General features: G+C 36.2%; 1 protein-coding gene across 1 annotated transcript in view; it reads left to right on the forward strand.

Annotated features, from left to right (window-relative positions):
- SLC38A10 (solute carrier family 38 member 10) overlaps positions 1-21,222 on the forward strand; it is a 71,327-nt gene that overhangs the window by 11,164 nt on the left and 38,941 nt on the right. Inside the window, exons 3-8 of the mRNA XM_056817348.1 lie at positions 3,815-3,860; positions 4,746-4,839; positions 7,268-7,411; positions 9,223-9,347; positions 16,030-16,132; positions 19,026-19,208. Coding sequence (XP_056673326.1) covers positions 3,815-3,860; positions 4,746-4,839; positions 7,268-7,411; positions 9,223-9,347; positions 16,030-16,132; positions 19,026-19,208 — 695 coding nt within the window. The remainder of the gene's footprint in view (positions 1-3,814; positions 3,861-4,745; positions 4,840-7,267; positions 7,412-9,222; positions 9,348-16,029; positions 16,133-19,025; positions 19,209-21,222) is intronic.

Consider the following 21,222-nt stretch of genomic DNA (forward strand, 5'->3'; position numbering starts at 1 on the left):
TATTTAAATTTTTGTTTCTTTTTTTCTCCCAAAATTGATCACACCCAGCCTCTTGAATGACCCAAATGAAATTGTTCTGAGTGCTAGAATCCCACGACATCCTGTAATTGTGACCCAGAGCTATTTGAGATGGGCTTTTGTCTTGAATGTCACACTTTGGGCAGCATCCTCAGCATTAGTATCCCCTCTAAAGTGCTGCCACTTGATGACAAAAGAGGAAGGCTGGTCATCTATAAACATAGTTTAGTGATGCAATCATTCAGAACTTGTACACAGCATTTAATATGTGTTATCATTTTTATATCACATAATTGGAATAGACTGGACTTGTAATTTCATTAATACAGGCAGCTTCCAAATAAGAAAACTTCCTCTGCCCTTGTAGCTCAGCCCCCTGTGATCACCCTTCTCTTAGAGAGTCACTGGAAGACTGAGTAGTTCAGTCACTTTCACAGGGTCATACAGGGATTTGAGTCTCGGGGCCTTCCAGGTGGAGTCTATCCATAATGCCATGCTACCTCTCATATTTCATAGTAATCAGGCAAAAGTAGTTAGCGTAAATGATTAACTTTCACCTAGTGAAATCAGATAGAGTCCTGGATTTATTAGTCAAAAGATTGATGTTTGAGTTGGTCAAGTCATATCAAGTCAGTTTTCTTATTTCTAAATTAGGGACAATGGTATTTTTCATTGCAAAGAGGAACCTTGTCCCAATATGTTATCTAGAAGCTAAACACTCACCTTAGGTAATATCTTTGATACCAAAGGAGATGTCTCAATTATTGTTAGATGCTAGAAAATTTTATTAGGTCTCATAGAGTTGACCTGCTAGGGAGGTTAGAACAATTTGATTTCCTTAGTTCTTTCTAATTTATAAAATGCCATATAGATATGAACTGTTATTCTTGAGTATTTTTAATTAACACAAAATTTCCATTTCCGTAACATTTGAATGTTTGAAAAGCATTTTTTTTGCATCATCTGCTTTGATCTTCCCTCCAACTCTATGAAATAGGTGTTATTATCATCTTCATTTTACTGATGAGAAATTTGAGGCTGAGAGATTTTGTGGCTTATCCTACTAACCTCACACAGTTGGTCAGCATCAGCTGTGGGATTTGAATTTGGGATCTTCTTGACTTCAAATTAGGTATTCTATCATGCTGCCTCTGTTGATAGTTTTCAGTTACAATTAATTCTTTTCTCATACCCATTGATGGTCACATAAATTAAGAGAGAAAAGACCTAGATCCAACTTTCTAACAGTCAGGGTTTCTACAACCTTTTTCTCCCTTTTCTTCTGTCTAGTGGTTTAGGTTTGAGGCTTCTTTTACTCTTAGGGCATTTGGCTCCTTGGGAGGTCATAGTCTTTGGAGTTCCCCATTTGCTATCCACCATGTTACAAAGGTACTGGCAAAAGCCAGTAAAAACTGTCCAAAGGGGCTATGTAGAATGGATGATCTGTTGGAGTGAATGGAATAGCCCTATGATCTTGCCATAACCATCAGAGGGAAAATTGGGGAAATAAGAGTAGGCATGGAAAGAATAGATTCCCATCTGGGAGTTTGGAGACTAGGCTTGTAAGAACAATAGGCCTGGAAGCAGTGAGATACTAGCAGCCATCCAGACATTTTCCATTATCCTCTTCCTCCCCCCTCTCCTTAAAGACTTGTTTACTTTTAGGATCAACATTGAAAGTCAATTGGTGTGATTTTAAGGTTTAGTTCCCCTATCCCCCAAGACATATCCCTACCTGCTTGCTCTAGAGACATAACCCATGGAAAACTTAATCAGTATTATAAATGATTGACTATTTTTATAGACAAGGATAGTAAGAGTAAGGAAAGTATTGGGTGACTTAAGGGGTCAGAGGTAAGAGCAGAGAATCACTATCACTGAGATAGATAAAAGGGTATGGAAAAGGGAAGTTGAGGAAACCTGAGACAAATTTCTTTAACTTCACAATTTTGTCCAGGGTTGGCCCTATTTCCCTTGTAGTAGGAAGAAGACATTTGCATTACACAGTTCTTTTGCTATTTGACAGTGTTAGGGTACCAATATAATCATTTAATGAGAAAAAAGTGACACCTACTGACTCCTGGAAGACTTCCTGGAAAAAACACTTTTTGAATTTTCTTACTCTTCTTCCTTGCAGACAATATTACAGACCTTTCTTAGCCAGTGGCAACTTTAGTGACTAAACTGTCTGGCCTGCACCCTGGAAATGAAAAAAAATGTCCAGGACCTTGAGAACATTTGTTTTGGTGCAGTGGAGTTTGTATTCAGAAAAATTGCTGATTTATTCATTCCAGTTATGAGTTTAACAATTTAACACTGTTTTTCCTTTTGGCATTAACCTGAGCATTGAATGTCTGCTATCTAATAGTAGATCTTGGATTTTATATATACATACACATATATGTATATAAAATGTCCAAAATTAGCATAATAATTCATTGTATTTAGACTTCTGCTTGATGTACAAAAGCTTTATCAGTGAGTTCTAAGGTGGTGAACTTTTTCTAGAAAATATTTTCTTTAATATATGTCTGAAAAAGTATTTTTCTTTTCTACAAAGCCTAAGTAAAAACCTTTGCTCAGTCTTGGTCTTTTCTCTCTTTTAGCTAACACTTTACAAACCAGATACCAAATGTCTTATTTTCTAAATAGTTACTCAAAAGAAAAAAGGGCTGTTTTCCAGTCCCATTTACAGGAAATAAGCTTGTTCATTTCCTACTTTCTTTTCAAGGGGCCTGCCCTTTGTGGTAAGGGAGGAAAAAGAGGATCAGGAAATCAGGGCAGCTGACCGAGGCAGTTGCTGCTGCTTCCTTTCCTTTCCATTCACAAACATTCTTCTTTTGGTCTCTTCCTCAGAGACCTTGACTTTTCCCTCTTTTAAAGACTGATCATCAGGGAACACTGGGATTGTAATAGAGCTGGTAAGGTCATGGGTGAAACTTGCTGAAGTGAACAATTTTAAATTTCTCAGCTACTTGAACACATACAGTCATCAGGAAGGCAAGCCAAGTTCTTTTTAAACCATGTGATTTGTGCTAAGGTAAATGACAGAATTGATGCTGGAATGATGTATGTTAATAAAACACACAGAAATGGAATGTGTTGCCTACTTCTTCAGGAATCTATCTTTAAAAATACACACATGATCTTTCTGGGTCTTTTCCTTTTTCTAAATGAAGCAATGGAAAGGATACTTTTCATTTTCTGCTACAAACTCTGACCAAAGGATTAAAAATAAAAGCATTGGAATAAAAATTCCTTTTGGTGTGGGCTATGAAAGCTGGGGATTCTGGTGATGGGGCTGAACATTCTAGGCATCATCTCAGTTCTGCTGAACAACATCAGGCGGTTCAGTTATAACAGGCTACAAAGGAAAAAAAGAAATCTGATTGAAATTTTGCACTGCAGTGCCTTTTTTTTTTTGGCCACACAGCATCTATACATGCATATTTTCTATTCCAAGCAGACTTTCTTCTAATGGTTGCCATGTGTGGGAAACTGCTACTTTGCGATGACTTTTTTTTAAGAGTGAAAAAAGAACCTGCCTTGTGTCTGTCCCTTGCTTTGTTCTTTTTTTTTTCTTTATGTGGTTTTGATTTGTGGATGGTGTGTCCAAAAAAAGAAACAAACAAACAAAAAAAACAAACCCAAACTTTCAGACACCCAGAAATCTCAAACTCATAGAATTCTGTCAGATTGCAAATTACCCTATGTTTTATCAATAACTTCTTACTGCTACACTTGGATTTATCTAAATGTTTTACTTACAATGATTTCTCTCTTTTTGTAATCTAAGCATTTCATGCCTATGGAAAAGCAGGAAAAATGCTGGTGGAGACCAGGTAAATTGGGTACTTTGTTTATTGATTCTTTGTATCAGTGGGTCTCCCTCCCCTTAAAAAATAGACTGGAAAATTGTTATAGGATGAATATTTTTGGTTTGTGAAATTTGCACTAAGTTTTTAATAAACACAAAAATTTACTACTTAGGAAATAGGTTAAAGTTAAGCATATATTCTTAAAATGCTTAGCAAGACAGTTTGAAAGCATTTGTTTCACTGATAAAAAAGGGGGGAAAAAAGGAAAAGTTTCTTAATGCCCCAATATGGAACTTCCTCATCTAGAGTTAACCATGGAATGCTGTTCTTTAAAAAGTAAATTACCAAATGTGTGACTACCTAAAGGAGGCATAAATAGAAAAGGCTATGTTTTTCTTTTGCTCCTTTCGAATACAATTTTTGTCAGATGGTAAAATTTCTGGGGGGAAAAATGCACTCAGGATTCTTAATTAGGAAATTGCAAATTATAAAGAGCAGCCCTTTTGAAAAAGTAGTTGATTGTTCTTTTAACTTGTCTAACATTGCAGTGCATTTTTATAGTACCTGAAAGAACTTTTAGAGCCTCCTGCTGAGAGAAAAATATAATACTACATAAAGAAAAGTTTAGTGTTATTCAATATTCAGTCTTAGTAGAATGGTGAACCATACATAACATATCCACATCCTGTAAACTGTTGGGCTTTCTAAATTGCATCTTTCATTAAATCTAAGCTTTGAATAAAGTCACATGTCTGTAGTACTATGTGTGTAGAGTTCACAGTACACCATTCTTTCATAGAAATCTGAGCCCCATCTGATTTTCTGCTAGGGTGATATGGCTTTGATTGTGTTGAGACAATGGAATCTTTTAAAAACATAATTTAAAACCCCTAATTTCTGTCTTTATAGTATGATTGGGCTGATGTTGGGAACCTGCATTGCCTTCTATGTTGTCATTGGCGATTTGGGATCAAACTTCTTTGCTCGGTTGCTTGGATTTGAGGTAAATTTATTTTCAGATGTTCCAATTTTCTTGAATTCAAACTCATTCATATTGCAGTTTATTTAATTCATTTTGGGATATTTATGTCTAGTAGAACTAGGATTACAATGCCTGCAACTATATGTAGGGTCTTTAATATGAACTACTGCTGATGTGACTGTGGATGAATTAATTCATTTATGAATCACTCAGTTTCCTTCACTGTAAAATTGGTGCTTCATCCCTGTTCAGCTTTTAGGTCAATTTGAAGATCTGATTAGCTCTGTGGTTGAAGTGATTTAAAAAACTGCCAGCCTGTGTGGTGTAATTCTTTAAGTATTAACCAACAATTTGCTTCTGATTGCTTTTATCTCTTGAAATTCAACTCCCAAGTGATCTGCCAGTACGTTGACTCCATAAAAATGAAGAAACTGATAAAAAACCTTAAATCAGAGATGTTGATCATATGAAACCATATTAAATTGTAATTGGGAAATTAATTAAAATACACTAAAATGTAGATAACATTTTAAAACTAAGTTAATATGCAGCTTGCAAGTGTATGTATGTATGTATTAGTGACCCCTATTTCTTTGACACTACTGTCTTGTATGGGGAGTAATTACTATAATCCACAGAAAATGCTGAATTTGTATACTTTAAGAGAAACTTGTGGTATACCTCCGTTGTTAAGGATGACTCCTATTCTTAAATTTTTAGTATGGCTTCCTACCATCTTAAAACATTTTTATCTCACTGTAAAAATCTAGAGCAGGTTAATTTTACCTGCAAAACATTCACTGCCTATCATTCATCTATTTCATCCTTGACTCCTCATTCTCTTCTTTTTCCACATCCCCAGTCAGTTGCTAAATGTCATTTCTCCCACCATAGTATCTCTCAAATCCATCTCCTTTCTACTCACATGACCACAACCCTAGTTTAGGCCTTTGTCACCTCTCTACTGAACTACTGTAAGAATTTCTCAATTGGTCTGTCTTCCTTAAGTCACCCCTCTGCAATATGTTTTCCCACACAGCTGACAAAGTGATTTTCCTAAAGCTCACATCTAACAATGTCACTTCCCTACTTAGTAAAACTCCAGTGGCTCCCTATTGTCTCAAGGATCAAATATAAACTATTTGTTTAGCTTTTAAAACACTTCACAACTTGACCCTAACCTTCCTTTTGAACCTTATTAGACATTATTTCCCTCCCTATACTCCAAACTTTCTTTCTTGTTGTTTTACACATATTACATATCATTTCTCATTTTCTCACCTTTGTATTAACTGTTTTCCATGCCTGGAATGCATTTCTACTATCTTTACCTTGTTTCCTTAAAAATTCTGCTTGTGACACTTTTTCTATGCAAAGCTGCTATAGCCCCTCCTCCAATTTTGCCTTTTACTTATTTTACATATAATTTGTATATACTTATTTATATATACATTACTTCCCCCAGTAGAATGTGAACTCCCTCAGGGAGGGACTATTTCTTTTTTGTCTTTGTATCTTCAGTACTCAACATAGTCCCTGGGACATAGTAGGCATTTAATCAATGCTTGTCAATTGATTGTTTGCTAAAGTTTTCCTAGTTCTTTGGTAATTAGAGAAGAGAAAATTGTAGGCAGTCACAATTTTCTCTTACTTTCTACTACATATCCTCATTACACAAAAGAAACTGTTTATGAGACAATGCATGATCCCATTCCCCTAATTTTTGTCACAAACTATTTTTCGAAAGCTATACTGGAATACTCAGGTTTTTGTCTGAGGCATATGATTCCTTCTTCCATTTATACCATAAATCCAGGAGTAAATATGCAGATATTTTTGATTGGAAAAAGAGATTTTCCAGGATCTTGATGAAGTACATATCTGTGCCACCTTGATGCTATTAAACTTTAATTTCCTGGTATATAGTAGGTGCTTAATAAATGCTTACTGATTGATTAAGGCATTGTGAAGTTAGGAAGATGTATTCTGGTGGCAGCCAAATTAGATTTTAAGTATTTCTAGGCACTTGAGACTTTTTGCTATAATAAATAGCAATCTCTAGGTTTTTTATTATCAGGATTAGAATTTCAAGATTTCCATCTTTTTTCAACCATGGTAGCTTTAATATGCTAAAAAAAATCTTTAAATGTTCTCAGTTTTTATTAGCTTTAATTTTCCTCCTCCCATTATTAAGTTTCTGCTTTTAGTGAGTGTCCTTGGCAGTCACTCCATAGAGCAACAGTGGCACCCAGTGACAAGATAGGTTCATCACAGAAATAGCCTTCCCTCTATGCTATTAAGTGGTAGTGAGAAAATTGGCTTTTTGCTTTGGGCCATTTCTTTTAACCTCCTTTACGGTGTCTTCTGGTATACTAGATTTCTTTGGTTTATCAGCCCCTTGAATTCTGAGTTGATGAAATCAGCATTTCCGTTTTCCATGTATTCTCAGGTAACTGGAAGCTTCCGGATATTCCTACTTTTTGTTGTCTCCTTGTGCATTGTCCTTCCATTGAGCCTCCAGAGGAACATGATGGCTTCCATACAGTCCTTTAGTGCCATGGCTCTCATCTTCTACACAGTGTTTATGTTTGTGGTGAGTATTTGTGATTTTTTTCAATTTTTCCAAATAAACTATGGGTAAGAATGCAGTAATGACTGCTCTGGATTCTGCCTAGACAATAATACTCACTATATCATAGCCTGTTGTTGTAAGAGAAGAGAAATGGATCATTTCCAGGCATGCTATGTTGTGCCTCTCCTACCTTTTCATAGTCAGAGAACATTGAAGTCTTCTCTGAGGAACACTTTGTTGTGTGCTTACTGGTAAAAGTTAGTGTGATCAGTTTGGAATGGAGCAACAGAGGAAAAAGTCATCAATGATTTTGGTGTGTCCATAGGACTACTTTGATTTGATTACATTTTAGTTTATATTTTGGGCATGAGGATTTACTTTGTATTGTGATTGCCAGTCATCTGCCACTCAGATGATAAGAGCTTAATACTTGGAAAGTCATAGATTGTTTTGAAGCAGGGGTTTTTAACTTGAGGCCCTCTGACTCCCCAGGAGTCTGTGGACCTCTTCAGATTTCAGGGAGTCCTTGAATTTAGATGGGGAAAAAATTACATCTTTATTTCATTATAGTTGGACTCATTTATAATCCTGTGAATTTTATTTATGCATTTACAAACATTTTTCTGAGAAGGAGACCATAGGTTTTAATAGACTGCCAAAGAGCCCATGATACCAAAAAGGTTAGGAGTCCCTAGGGTATGTTAGAGCTTCAGGGAGCACTTTTTTCTGGATGTCATAGATGTTCTGATAGCATCAGGGTGAACCAAAGTTAAATGTCTCATAGCAGAATCCACCTGTCAATATACCACTATACCAATATAACCTTTTTTATATACCCTTTTATATAAAACCCTCAGTAAGTACCCTTACATGATAAGCAAAGCCTGAGGTTTGGGCCAGATCTCTTAACTTGGTTTACCTCACTCAACCCCGAAAGGTGGCCTGTGAGAGCAAGGTGTAACCTCTAGGTCATGGAGTAACATTTGCCATATTAAATATTGAAACTTGCCTGAAAAAATTAGGGAGTGGCACTTTATAAGTGGGTAGAGCTTCTCAAGGTTTCTTTACATCACTTTTTTCCTCACTGTATATAACCCTTTTGTACATTTACTGACATAAGAGTGTTTTGTTCTGTTTTTTTCACTGATAGGAAAAAAGCCTAGTCCCTAACTCAGCTATTTGACAGACCAGTGGCAGTAACTCTGTATGTCATTTTTCCAGTTACCGTCTTGACTTTAGATAGCCTTGTATTTGGTGAATTTTCATTTTTTAAATGGTACTTGGTTGTCCAAGATACATTTTTGACATGTTCAGGATTATTTAAGAGCCTGCCAGTATTTGGGAGCACCTTCCTCTGCCACCCACAAGTAAAATGTTGCCAAGGATTGGGAAGGGATCCTGCTTCTAACTGCTTTAAGTGACCCCTTTTGTGGACAGCCTCTTGGATGAAGCAAGGAAAACTCTGCGCAGCTGGGCACAATTCTCAAAAAGTATTCTAATGTTGTGGTAAAGATGTATGTTAATAGTTTGTGGTGGCATTAAACTAGTAAAAATGAATCCCACTTTCCAGAAGGCCATTGCTGCCTTTTTGGTAATAATAAGTGAACCTGTAGAAATATTATTAGACTGGGTCAAGCAAAGACGCAAGAGGAACTCTAAAATGTGAAATTCTATGAGAAAATTAGATTATACTAAATGTTTGCACCAGATTGAGAGCTGCTGCATTCTTCTGCCTCTATCACAGCATTAGAAATATTAGCATCCTGCCATTTATTCACTGAAGGATTTGATATATTTAAGTCTTAATGATTCTTACTTTTCTTTGGCTACAGATAGTACTGTCCTCTCTCAAACATGGCCTTTTTGGTGGGCAGTGGCTGGAGCTGGTTAGTTACACCCGTTGGGAGGGCATTTTTCGTTGCATTCCTATCTTTGGCATGTCTTTTGCCTGCCAGTCGTAAGTACTTCCTGTTCTTTGATTTTTCATAGTAATAATGTGAAATGTATTTTGTAATGATAAAGGGTCATAATTTACTGTGTTGAATAGGACTTTTTTCCTCTTTTAAATCATGTGTTACAAGCTACTGAAGAGTAATGTCTTATTTGGTTATGATCCTTTCCCCACTGCTCTAAGTTGAGGGAGTTATATTTCAATCATGAGTTAAATTGAAACATGTTTTTAGAATAACTAGTAAGATTGCCTAGTTTGCCAGACTTTCAACAAAAAAAGAGAGTTGGCAGTATGAATTTTAGCAACAACCAAAAAACCATCTGAATAGGCAGCTTTCCTAATCTTTTGCCAGAATTTAGCTGTTTGGGAATATTTAAAAGGAAATTGCACAAACATTGACTTCAGATTGTTGCTGATATACTTACAGAGATCCTCATTGTGTGTGTGTGTGTATGCATGTGTGTGTGAATGTGTGTGTATGTGTGTGTGTGTGTTTTCTTTTTGGCACATGGCTCTCTGTAAATGCAGATCAGGTTATTTCCATAATTCCAGCAGCATTACCTTCTCTACCAGAATGACAGGAGCAAGTGATTCATGCTCGGTTGGAATAGTAACCGGCTCAAAATAGAGGCGTAAATCCAAATGTGGACAGGGAAAAGACCATCAACGTTAGGGAGGCTGGCAGAACTGGGCTTCCCCCCTCCTGGAGTTTTAGTGAACATGTATTGTGCCAATCGTAAACTAATGTGACAGATAAAATTTGTTCATGCTGCTGTGTTTACACCCACATGCGAGATCCAAATCATCATTTCCCACTTATCGTCTCTCTCTTGGCAGCTCAGTTTCTACCAGAACATGCTCCAGTCTTGCTGTTTAATGTCTCCATTATAATTGGTGACAGAAGTTATATTTTTTTACAGCTTACCTAGTTACCAGTTGTCCTGTGTTTTTTTAAAATGCCCAATTGCTCTCTTGTGGTGGCCACGTAGTTACTAGCACACATTTATTGGACTTGGAAACTTGGGTAAAATTATATGGTCTGGAATAGTATGTGCACATGTCTCTCTAAATATAGATTCTGTTAAACCAGTTAAGTAGCAATCTAAACCTAAAGATAAAAACTCATGTTTTCTCTGAATGTAAGAATAAAACATTCTCTGGGTACTTACTTTGTTTTTCTCAGACTGGGTGCATTTAATTTTGTTGATCTCTGAATCTTTTTCTTAAGAAAAAATATTTGACACATGTAGAAATATAATCTGCTTACTTTCCAGTGGTGTATATGTATGTGTGTATACATGTGTGTATATACACACAAGTATAGTTATGTATATGTTCATATATATAATATCTATCAATGAAAAGCAAGGTTATGATTTTATTTTTGTTGGGAATGATCAGGTGATACAACTTGGGATCATTTGTGTCTTCATAACCCTTTGTGATTTATTCATTCATTATTAGACCTAGAATACTATGCCTGCCTATTCTCTACTGTTGCCTGCTCCTTTTGCTCTTGTTTCCTAAGATATTAAATACTCAATTATTTGAAAAAATAATTCTTGGATCAAGGTTAGAATTTAAAGTTAACATTGAAGGTTAAAATAATATATTACCATGAGTCCTTCAACAAATTAGAGGAACTGGATTTGAATTTTGACTCTGCCACTTTCTATATGATCTTGAGAAAGGCATTTTCCTTTCTTTGGACCTCAGTTTCCTCAATGGTAGAGTGAAGATTAGACTAGAAGACACCTGGAGTCCTATCCCGCCCTGTATATGTGATCCAACTTGTGGGATAAGTTTAGAGATTCTGGACTTTAGGGTCTTAGGATCTAAGTAGAAATCCCAGATTTGTCCAGATACAATACAGTTTATTCTCAGCAATGGGCAGAAGTAGGAAGAAGCCATTCAACTTAAACTGTAGTCTTTTTTTTTTTAATTTACCTTCTGTCTTAGAATTGATACTAAGTATTGGTTCCAAGACAGAATAGTGGTAAGGGATGGGGGTCAAATGATTTGCCCAGGGTCACAGAGCTGGGAAGTATCTGAGACCAGATTTGAGCTCAGGACCTCCTGTCTCATCCTAAATTTTAGTCTTTTGCAAGACCTCTTTGGCTTTAAAAAATATATATCTGTCTCTTTCTATAAACACACCCTTTGAGTAAATGGGACATTCTTTTTTTTTTTTTGGTTTTGTATTGTACTTGCTTCATGGAGGATTATTCTTATCTGGCAGAGAGCATGTGGTAAAGCTTTGATAGTTTATATAGCTAAGTTTCAAAACAAATATGTAAGCCTGATGCTCTGACCACAGAAAAAGTAGGCCCTTGGGAATAATTTAACTTTCATGCTACAAGTTCATCTTTGTTTCAGATTATGGCCTCTGGGGAAATGATGTCTTGGCCATTCCTTCTTTGGCTTCTTTAACCTAGAACAGTGGAGTATATGTTGGATTTGGAGTTAGAGGACCTGTGTTTAAACTCCACCTCTGTCTCTTGGGGTTGTTTGGTCTTGAGTAAATTTCTTATTCTCTGAATTTCATTTTAGAAAATATGGCTGAATAGTCCTTTCTAGCTCTTAGTCTAGGATACTATGAAATTTCCTGCTGTGTGTATTTATATTGTCTTTTTATAGCACAGGTGGAAAAGGGAAAGGTCTTTAGTAGTGGTCAAGCCTCTAAGCATTGGGATTTACTTCCTCTTTTGACATATCTTACTGATAGGTTCACCTATTAGTAGTAATATCTTGATTTTCTCTGACTGATGGTTTGTGTGCATGTTGAGAGATATATTTGTACATTCACTCCTCACAGCAAAGAAATTGTGTTGGGAACAAGGATAGGCAAACAGAATTAGCATATCCATTCCTGATTTTAAAGAAAGAAAATGAAGCCTTCATGCTTACTTTCCTTAGCATCATCCCAACCCCACTCAGGACTGATAAAATGACACCTGAAGAATTTTGAGTCTAGAGTAGAATTATTGTAAGGGGTGTCTGACTCCCACTGACAGCTACAACAAGTTATTGACCATTTCATTAAATGACTAATAAATAAGCAAAATTATGTTTTAAGACTGAATAAATGACATGCCTTGTATATATGTATATTACTATTTTTCAAATTTTCCAGAGTACAGAGCCAGCCCCAGAATCAGAAAAACTTAGGTTTAAGCTCCACCTTAGAGGAAGACAGAGTGGAAAGCCATTTATATGTTCATTTCCGACTTTATCTTAGCAGTGATCTAGAAAGTGCACCAGATTGAATAATAAACAAGAAATCCAAAGAGTACTATGACTTAACTCTATTTTCCAGCTCAGAACTACACCAAAAGATAGCCAGAAGCTGCCAACATTGGAAGAGGGATTCTGCCAGAGAAACTAGTGTGAGCCTATGTAAACCAGAAGCCTGTGGCAATGCTCTTATTCAGGAAGCTCCAGATAGGACAGAAGGCCACTTGGTTCCCTGGTCGGGGGAGTCCCAGGTGGGATGGAAGACTGTAGCAGTATTTGAGCAGAGATAGCCAACACAGATCTCTACTGGGGCTGCTGAAACCTGCCAGTACTCTCATTCTCTGAGTATAGAAATACCAAGGGAAGAAAAAGCCAGCAGCAGGAACTTGGGAAAGCTAGGTTAGAACCAGTCAGAGCTTAATCATCTCATCTAAGAATACAGGAAGGATTGGAGCCTGACCCTGGTACTGACTCTCAAATTAGAAACTGAGACTGGAGATAGGAATAAATGGAAGATAATGAACATTATGATAGAATATTATGTATCATAAATTACCTAAGAGGAAAACTCAAGAGGAAGAGTAACTTCACTAAAACTACAAATAGAACCTCACAGAGGATACTGGGATATTGTCTTTCAAGAAATTTTAAATGAAAATTACCCAGATTTCTCAGCACCAGAGGTCAAAGTAAAAACAGACTCCTTGGATAACTTCTTGAAAGAAACCCCCAAATGAAAATTCCCAAAAATGTCATAACTAAAATCAAGAGCTTCCAGGTCAAAGAAAAAAACATAGCCTGGAATGATTTCTAGGACCAAAGATTTAATCTGGATCATACAAAACTTGTAGCTACTACTTATAAAAGAGTATTCCAAAAGACAAAAACATATAACTTACATAAGACTTGAGTTCATCCTACAAGGGGAATAATGATCTGAGTAGAAATTCTAGAATGCAATCACAGAAGTCAGGAGAAATCTAGAAAGGTGAATACATCTGAGCAGTTTAAAATATGATAAAGAGGTTTCATTGTAATAGAGGAGAAGAGACAAGTGCCCCTTCAGAGTACTAATGACTTCAAAGATCGCATAGGGAATTAAGATAAACAGGGGTTGAGAGTGGTTTTGTTTTGATGATTTTAAGAGAGGAAAGAAAAGAAGGATAAAAGAATATACCAGAGAAGAAATAAGGAAGAAGGAGGCACTTGGGATTTTTATTCATGAGAAGAAAGTATTAAAAAATGGAGAAAGGGGGTAGAGCAAGCCCTTTCATCTGAATTGGAAGGAGAGTTGAACATATAAATACATCACAGAGTTTGGTGTAGTAATACATTGAAACACAAGAAGAAAACAATTCAAGATGGAGAAAAAGGAGGGAAAAGTTGAAGAAGGGTAGAATTGGAAAGAGAGAACACAAAGCAAACTTCAGTTTGGTGGGGGGGTTGTAAAGAGAAGATTAAAATGAAAAGAAAGCATAAGAACCAAGGATGGGGTTTGGGTGAGGGAAAGAGAGAAAGGGCAATAGAATGTAAAGAAGGGGATGGGAAGCCATGAGGATTATTTGGTGCCAGAAGTACAATTATGTGAGATCCTCTGCAATGTTTTGATATTAAAAAGGGGTCTTCATACTTGAAAAGATTAGTCTAGAGCTGGGGTTTTTAATCTGTGGACCATTAACTTAAAATTTTTGATAACTGTATTTCAATGTAATTCGTTTCATTTGTGTTTTATTCTATGCATTAAAAATATTTCTCAGATAAGATACATCCTATAGGTATCATCAGACTGCCAAAGGGGTCTGTGACACAAAAAAAGATAAAGAACTCCTAGTCTGAAACAGATTATGAAATGATTACTGAAATTTACATTGCATTTTCTCTGTCAATTCCCCTTCAAAAAAACAACAGCACTGATTTACTCTTCTGTCCTTAATTCACCCCTGTACTAAAGTTGGGATTCTTTGCCTAAACTCAACTTCATTAATCTCCACCTTGATTTGTCTTCCATTATGTATTTGTATAGACACTACTCTCACCCAATGTCATCTTTTCTCTGAAACTTTCACCTCTCAAGTCCCACACTTTATTGGAATCTTTTTATGTCCTTACAAGTATACTACTTGATACCTTTACATCACACACATACTTTCTCTCTCTCTCTCATTTATGGGCCACAAAAATATATGTCAAGGAAACTTACTTCCTCAGGTTCTATATGAATGTCATATTTCCTAACTACAAACTTCTAATTTCTCCCACCTAACCCAGGAATCTTTTATAATAGGACCAGAGTTGAAGTGTATCTGATAATAGGATAAAGATAAATTGCTAAAAGGTGTACTCTCCCTTCTCCCGTTATATATAAAGAATGTTACAAGCCTCAAAAATATTTGTCAGAGCCCCTTAGATTTTTATGAATTGGGCTAAAATATGACACAATACTTATATTTTTAGTTTTGTTTAAGTTCACTTTTTTTTTTCAACAGTATCCTGCTTTCACTCTGTAAACAAAGCATTACTTTAATTATCAACATGAAGGGTTCCAAGAACAATTATCTCCCCTATGCACACTGGAGCAGTTCCACAAGTATTTCAGTGAAACAAATGGCCTATCATTTTTCAGCACTTTTGAAATGTTTATGTCATGTATGTTATTCAGAGGGAGAGAGAGGGTTTTGAAGAGATACGTTTACTTCACCTAAAATTGATAGCATTATGAAATCTCTTGGCATTTATCCTACAAATCCTGGCCTGGTGATTTTTCTTTTCTTCTTCCTTCCTTCCTTCCTTCCTTCCTTCCTTCCTTCCTTCCTTCCTTCCTTCCTTCCTTCCTTCCTTCCTTCCTTCCTTCCTTCCTTCCTTCCTTCCTTCCTTCCTTCCTTCCTTCCTTCCTTCCTTCCTTCCTTCCTTCCTTCCTTCCTTCCTTCCTTCCTTCCTTCCTTCCTTCCTTCCTTCCTTCCTTCCTTCCTTCCTTCCTTCCTTCCTTCCTTCCTTCCTTCCTTCCTTCCTTCCTTCCTTCCTTCCTTCCTTCCTTCCTTCCTTCCTTCCTTCCTTCCTTCCTTCCTTCCTTCCTTCCTTCCTTCCTTCCTTCCTTCCTTCCTTCCTTCCTTCCTTCCTTCCTTCCTTCCTTCCTTCCTTCCTTCCTTCCTTCCTTCCTTCCTTCCTTCCTTCCTTCCTTCCTTCCTTCCTTCCTTCCTTCCTTCCTTCCTTCCTTCCTTCCTTCCTTCCTTCCTCCCTCCCTCCCTCCCTCCCTCCCTCCCTCCCTCCCTCCCTCCCTCCCTCCCTCCCTTCCCTCCCTCCCTCCCTCCCTCCCTCCCTCCCTCCCTCCCTCCTTCTTTCCTTCCTTCTTTCATGAGAGGAGCATGTTAGAAATTTTTGAATTAGGTTGGGGGCATGTTTTTTATTTGGAACTTTACTTTTTTAAATACTTTATGTTTTGCATATATTTTTGTAGCCAGGTTCTGCCTACCTATGACAGCCTAGATGAACCATCAGTTAAAATAATGAGCTCCATATTTGCTTCATCACTTAATGTGGTCACCACTTTTTACATTACGGTAAGGACCTTTTATACTTCTTTTTCTCTTTTTTGAATTTCTTTCTCCAAAACTTTTCTCTATAAAGCACATATGTATGAGTAATACATAATCATTTTTTAAAAGATAATTTTAAATTGTTACCTCTTGTTTTTATATCCCTTATATCTCCCATTATATCCCTTTACCTACCTCCTGTAAGAGAGTCATACCTTATAAGAGAGAAGAAAAATAGATGAAGAAAGAAAAGTTCAGCAAAACTGATGACATATATGTATAATGTTCAATACCATGATCCCCCACACTTGCAAAGATAAAGAGAAGGTATCTCTTAATCTTTATGATTCATGCTGGCTCATAATTTTATGGCACACAATCTTGATTATTTTATTGTTCTTTTGATTTTTTTGTTGTCATTGGACATGTTGTTTTCCTAATTCGGCTTTACTTTGTATCATTTTACATAACTCTTCCCTTGCTTCTTTGTAGTTATATTCATTATTTCTTACAACACAATGATATTTTATTACATTCAGGAAACACAATTTGTTTAGCCATTCTCTAAACAATGGCTATCTACTTCAGAGGTGTCATACTCTTGACTACAAAACTTCAACTCCCAGATTGAGATTAAAATATAATTGGGACATGTTTAGCAAAATAAATACACTGCAATCTGGATAATGTTAATTTGTGGTTTTCTAAGTCATTATTGGTCCAGGGAGATGTTTCTATTTCAGTTTGTTGCCACTGATCTACTTTGTTTACAATTTTTTAATGGTATAAAAATGCTATTATTTGTATTTTGGTATATCTGTGGCTTTTCTTTTTGGCATTGATATTCTTGGGATGTATTCCTGACAATAGGGACAATCTGGGACAAAAAGTATAAACGTCATTGATTTTTAACTATTCCAGAGAAAATTATCTGTCCTAAAAAACATTAGAAGGCTATCTTTAAAATTGTCTTTTTTGAGTAATGGATCTTTCACTTTTACCTCACTGTGGCAGACTGGTGAAGCCTATAGGCCTTTTCTAAAAATAATGTTTTTAAATACATAAAAGACATAGTTTACAAAGTAAACCAATTCTTTTAAAATACAGCTACCAAAATAGTAAAAAGCAACAAGTCTGCAGACCCCATATTTTGAGAACCTGTGCTTGAGGTCCTTGCTATAAGGGGATTATAGATAATGGATATATTATATATTGCATATTATATGTTCTATACCCATATTATATACATTATACAGATAGTATATAGCTTATAGATAAGCTCAGAGTTTGGTGTTTTTTTTTTAACATAGAGGGTATATATATTCTTCCAGTCCCTATTACTAGAAAGAATGCTATCCAGTGAATTGGGAACTTTTGCTTAATTTTTTTTTAAGATTTTTTATTTTTAAAAGGTTTTATTGACTTTTTTTATAACCATGTTTTCCCAATTGTACTTATCTTTTAACTAAAATAAAAGCATGCAGGAAACTTCCACATGGTGAGTTTTTTAGATTAGTGAAATTATAGAATTAAAAAGGAGGATGAGAAGGCTAGATTGGAGCTGAGAAATTGTAAAAGGTTCTCAACAATCTCATATGCTGCTCCATGACACAAAAACTCATTTTTTTATATTAGTATTCTTCTGGTATTGCTAATTGGTTACAAATCATAGAACAACCACTGTTTCCAATGAAACAAAATTATAGGTAACCCAAAGAATAATATGTGATGGCTATTACTTGGCTATGACATATTGCATATTGTGTGCAACAAGTGGCAGGAAATTCACCATTTAGAAAATTTGTGATCAGAAAAGAAGAGGTAGCCCAGTCCTATAGGAAAAGTGAAGTGCAGAGTGCTGTACTAGTTCCATAGAATTAAAAAAATTTTACTTTTACATTGATAAGCATTTCTATATATGAAGTACAGATGATACATATGAAAAAATGACTGCCCACTAAGCTGTGACTCCACTGTGTGTATCTTAGTATTTTTTTATATATTTCATATTTTACATGGTATTTACTTTTATATGATACTACCCTACTTGTGTATATCTTTTCTGAAATTTCTTCTGCTTCCCTTTTTTTAAAAATTATTTTTACTTATTTGTTTTTTAAAAACCCTTACATTGTATCTTAGAATCAATACTATGTATCAATTCTAACTCAGAAGGGCAGTAAGGGCTTGCCTGTGGTCACATAGCTAGGAAGTATGAGGTCATATTTGAACTCAGGACCTCCCATCTCTAGGCCGGGCTCTCTATCCACCAAACTGCCTAGCTTGCCAACCCCCATTTGTCCTCACCACTCTACCCCAATTCTCCTTCTCCCCTCAAATAAGCCCCTTTTTTTGGTGACAAATAAGCATAGTCACAAAAAAAAATTCCACTTTTTGTGCCATGTCTGAAGAGACATGTCTCATTCTATATCTCTAGTCTGTCACCTCTGCTAATAGTTCTTAAGTTGTACACTGGTATTTTCCTTTATTGTTGTAGTTGTATAAATAGTTTTTGATCATTTCACTCTGCATCAGTTTATACAAGCCCTTCTAAACTGGGAACTTTAGACATTTTCTTGCTATTGTTGCGTTTTGAAGGAAATTATGGCTCATAAAATTTAATCTCATTTCAACTTCTTTTAGTGTTTTCATTTATATTATTGTAGTCATTGTGCATGCCATTCTGCTATCTTTGGTCTTGTGTTGGCTGATTTTCTCTCTTTAGAGAAGGTTTACCAAAGTACAAGACTGAATAAATGACTCAATATAACACTTCTTTCCTTAAAGAAATTGTGTACACTGAAGACCTTTTTGAAATGTGGGCCATTACATAGGAACTTTTATTTGCCCTTCTGCATTAGGTTACATGCTGATCAGAACTGTCTTTCTTCCTATCATTTCCCTTCTACTTGGACAGGTAGGATTTTTTGGCTATGTCAGCTTTACAGAAACTATTGCTGGTAATGTGTTAATGAACTTCCCTTCCAATCTGGTGACTGAGATGATTCGAGTGGGATTCATGATGTCAGTGGCTGTTGGGTTTCCCATGATGATTCTGCCATGCAGACAAGCTCTGAATACTCTTCTCTTTGAGCAACAGGTAAGATTCCTTTGTAACTAGTGGTAGAAGAAAAAGTTGGAGAAAAAGTTGGAGTCATTTGCATGAATTTAATCTGGATCTCTTTCAGTCTTCTAAAGCTCTCTTTTGTTTTCCTGTTAGGTAGAACTTTTGCTATTATTGTCCAACCTTGGTTAAGAAGCTATTTAAGCACCTTTAATAGGAATTTGGTTTATTTAACTTGGAGAAAAGAATATAATAACATTAAAATCTTTGAAGGATTTCATATAGAATTCCTTTCAATAAGTATTAAATGCCTCCTATTTGCAGAGCACTATGCTAGATGTTGGAGATACAAAATTTAGATGGCTCTTGCCTCCATGGAGCTTATAACCTTTTTTTAACCCTTACCTTCCATCTTGGAATCAATACCGTGTATAGGTTCCAAGGCAGAAGAGTGGTAAGGACTAGGCAGTGGGGGTTAAGTGACTTGCCCAAGGTCATACATGGGTAGTGTCTGAGGCCAGATTTGAACCTAGGACCTCCCAGCTCTAGGTCTGGCTCTCAATATGTTGAGCTACCCAGCTGCCCCCAATGGAGCTTATAATCTTGTAGAAATCTAATAGACAAGACATTAGGTTTGTTTTGCTTGGCTCCAAGAGTACAACCAGAACTAATTGGTTGAAGTCAGAGTAAAATGGATAAGGAAAAACTTCCTCGCAATTAGAATTGCTCCAGCTGTTCCAATGTGGAATGGGCTGCTTAAGGCACAATAAGTTCTGCTTTACCAGAAGTCTTTAAGCTTGGTCTAGATTGATTGATTACCTGTCAGTATGTTGGAGGAGGGGATTCATGATTTGATAAGCAGTGAATTAAATGACCTATGAGGTCCTTTCCAATTCTGTGATTCTACCTTTTATCCTACATTTGACTTTTAGAAGAAGGAGACAAATGACATAAAAAACAAGATGATATTAGGAAATAGTTAAGAAAAGCAACTTATGGGATGTCTTAGGGTCAGGAAAAAGCCCATTCCCCAATATCTTTTGTATCTTTAATACTATTCAATTGATGAGTTAGAATGAGACGCCTTAGACATTGTAAGATCCTAAACCAGCAAAGGAAGATTCAAATTATGTTCAATATTTACTAAGGCAAGAAAGAGGATGGGAACATTTTAGAGATTTTTCAGTAATAGGTTGAATTTCAAAAGGTCTACTGGTTGTGACCCTGAGTTATATGGAAAATTTATTTAATTGGAAAACCCCATTCCACAAGCACTTTGATTAATTGAGTTTTTATTATATGTTGTTGTAGTATTATTGCCCCAATCTGTAGAGAGCATTGCTCTGGAAATATTCTACCATCAATCTTTGTTGATGCATTCTTCTGTACCTATTGGAAGAAGGTGATTCAGCATAGTTTTGTAGGGCCATCTAAAAATGAAGCAGCCCTTCCTATGCTTTAGTGGCTTAAAGAATACTTTTTTTACATTCTTTTTGGCCCAGACTCTGATCTCCTCTTCCCCCTCCCTCAAACCTAAGCTAATTTTACTGAAGCCCTGGAGCTTTGGAATTCTGTTGGTTTGTATAAGTGGTATGGCTGATGGAGAACTCCAAGAGCAAACTGCAGGGCTCAGGATAGCCAAAGAAATGATTGTTCTTCTACTTCTGTAGGAAGGACGGAAATCCTGGAGTGACTCCGTGACTCTTCAAAGTGTTCCTTCTCTTTTCTGAAGGTTTTTTGCCCTTATTACTACTCCTACCCTGAACACATCTTGGCTGGCTCATCCTGGGCAGATCACTGAACTTTGCAGTGTTCTAAGCAGCTCTGAGATTCTCAATTGCAGAAAAGATGCTAACTTACCATGGTCTAAAGATTTCTTTATCTGGGAATTTGCTGTATCAGTGAAGTCATAGGCCTAGTTCCTCTTCCTATTTTTACTGCTATTAAATGGGATTTTTCTTATATTTTAGTTTAAGTTGCAAGTCTCTGGGGCTGGATTGTGATCTACTACTTAGTGGCACTTGTTGAATATTTTGAAATAACAAAATAT

The sequence above is a fragment of the Monodelphis domestica genome, chromosome 2 (assembly GCF_027887165.1).
Source record: "Monodelphis domestica isolate mMonDom1 chromosome 2, mMonDom1.pri, whole genome shotgun sequence".
Classification (NCBI taxonomy): domain Eukaryota; kingdom Metazoa; phylum Chordata; class Mammalia; order Didelphimorphia; family Didelphidae; genus Monodelphis; species Monodelphis domestica.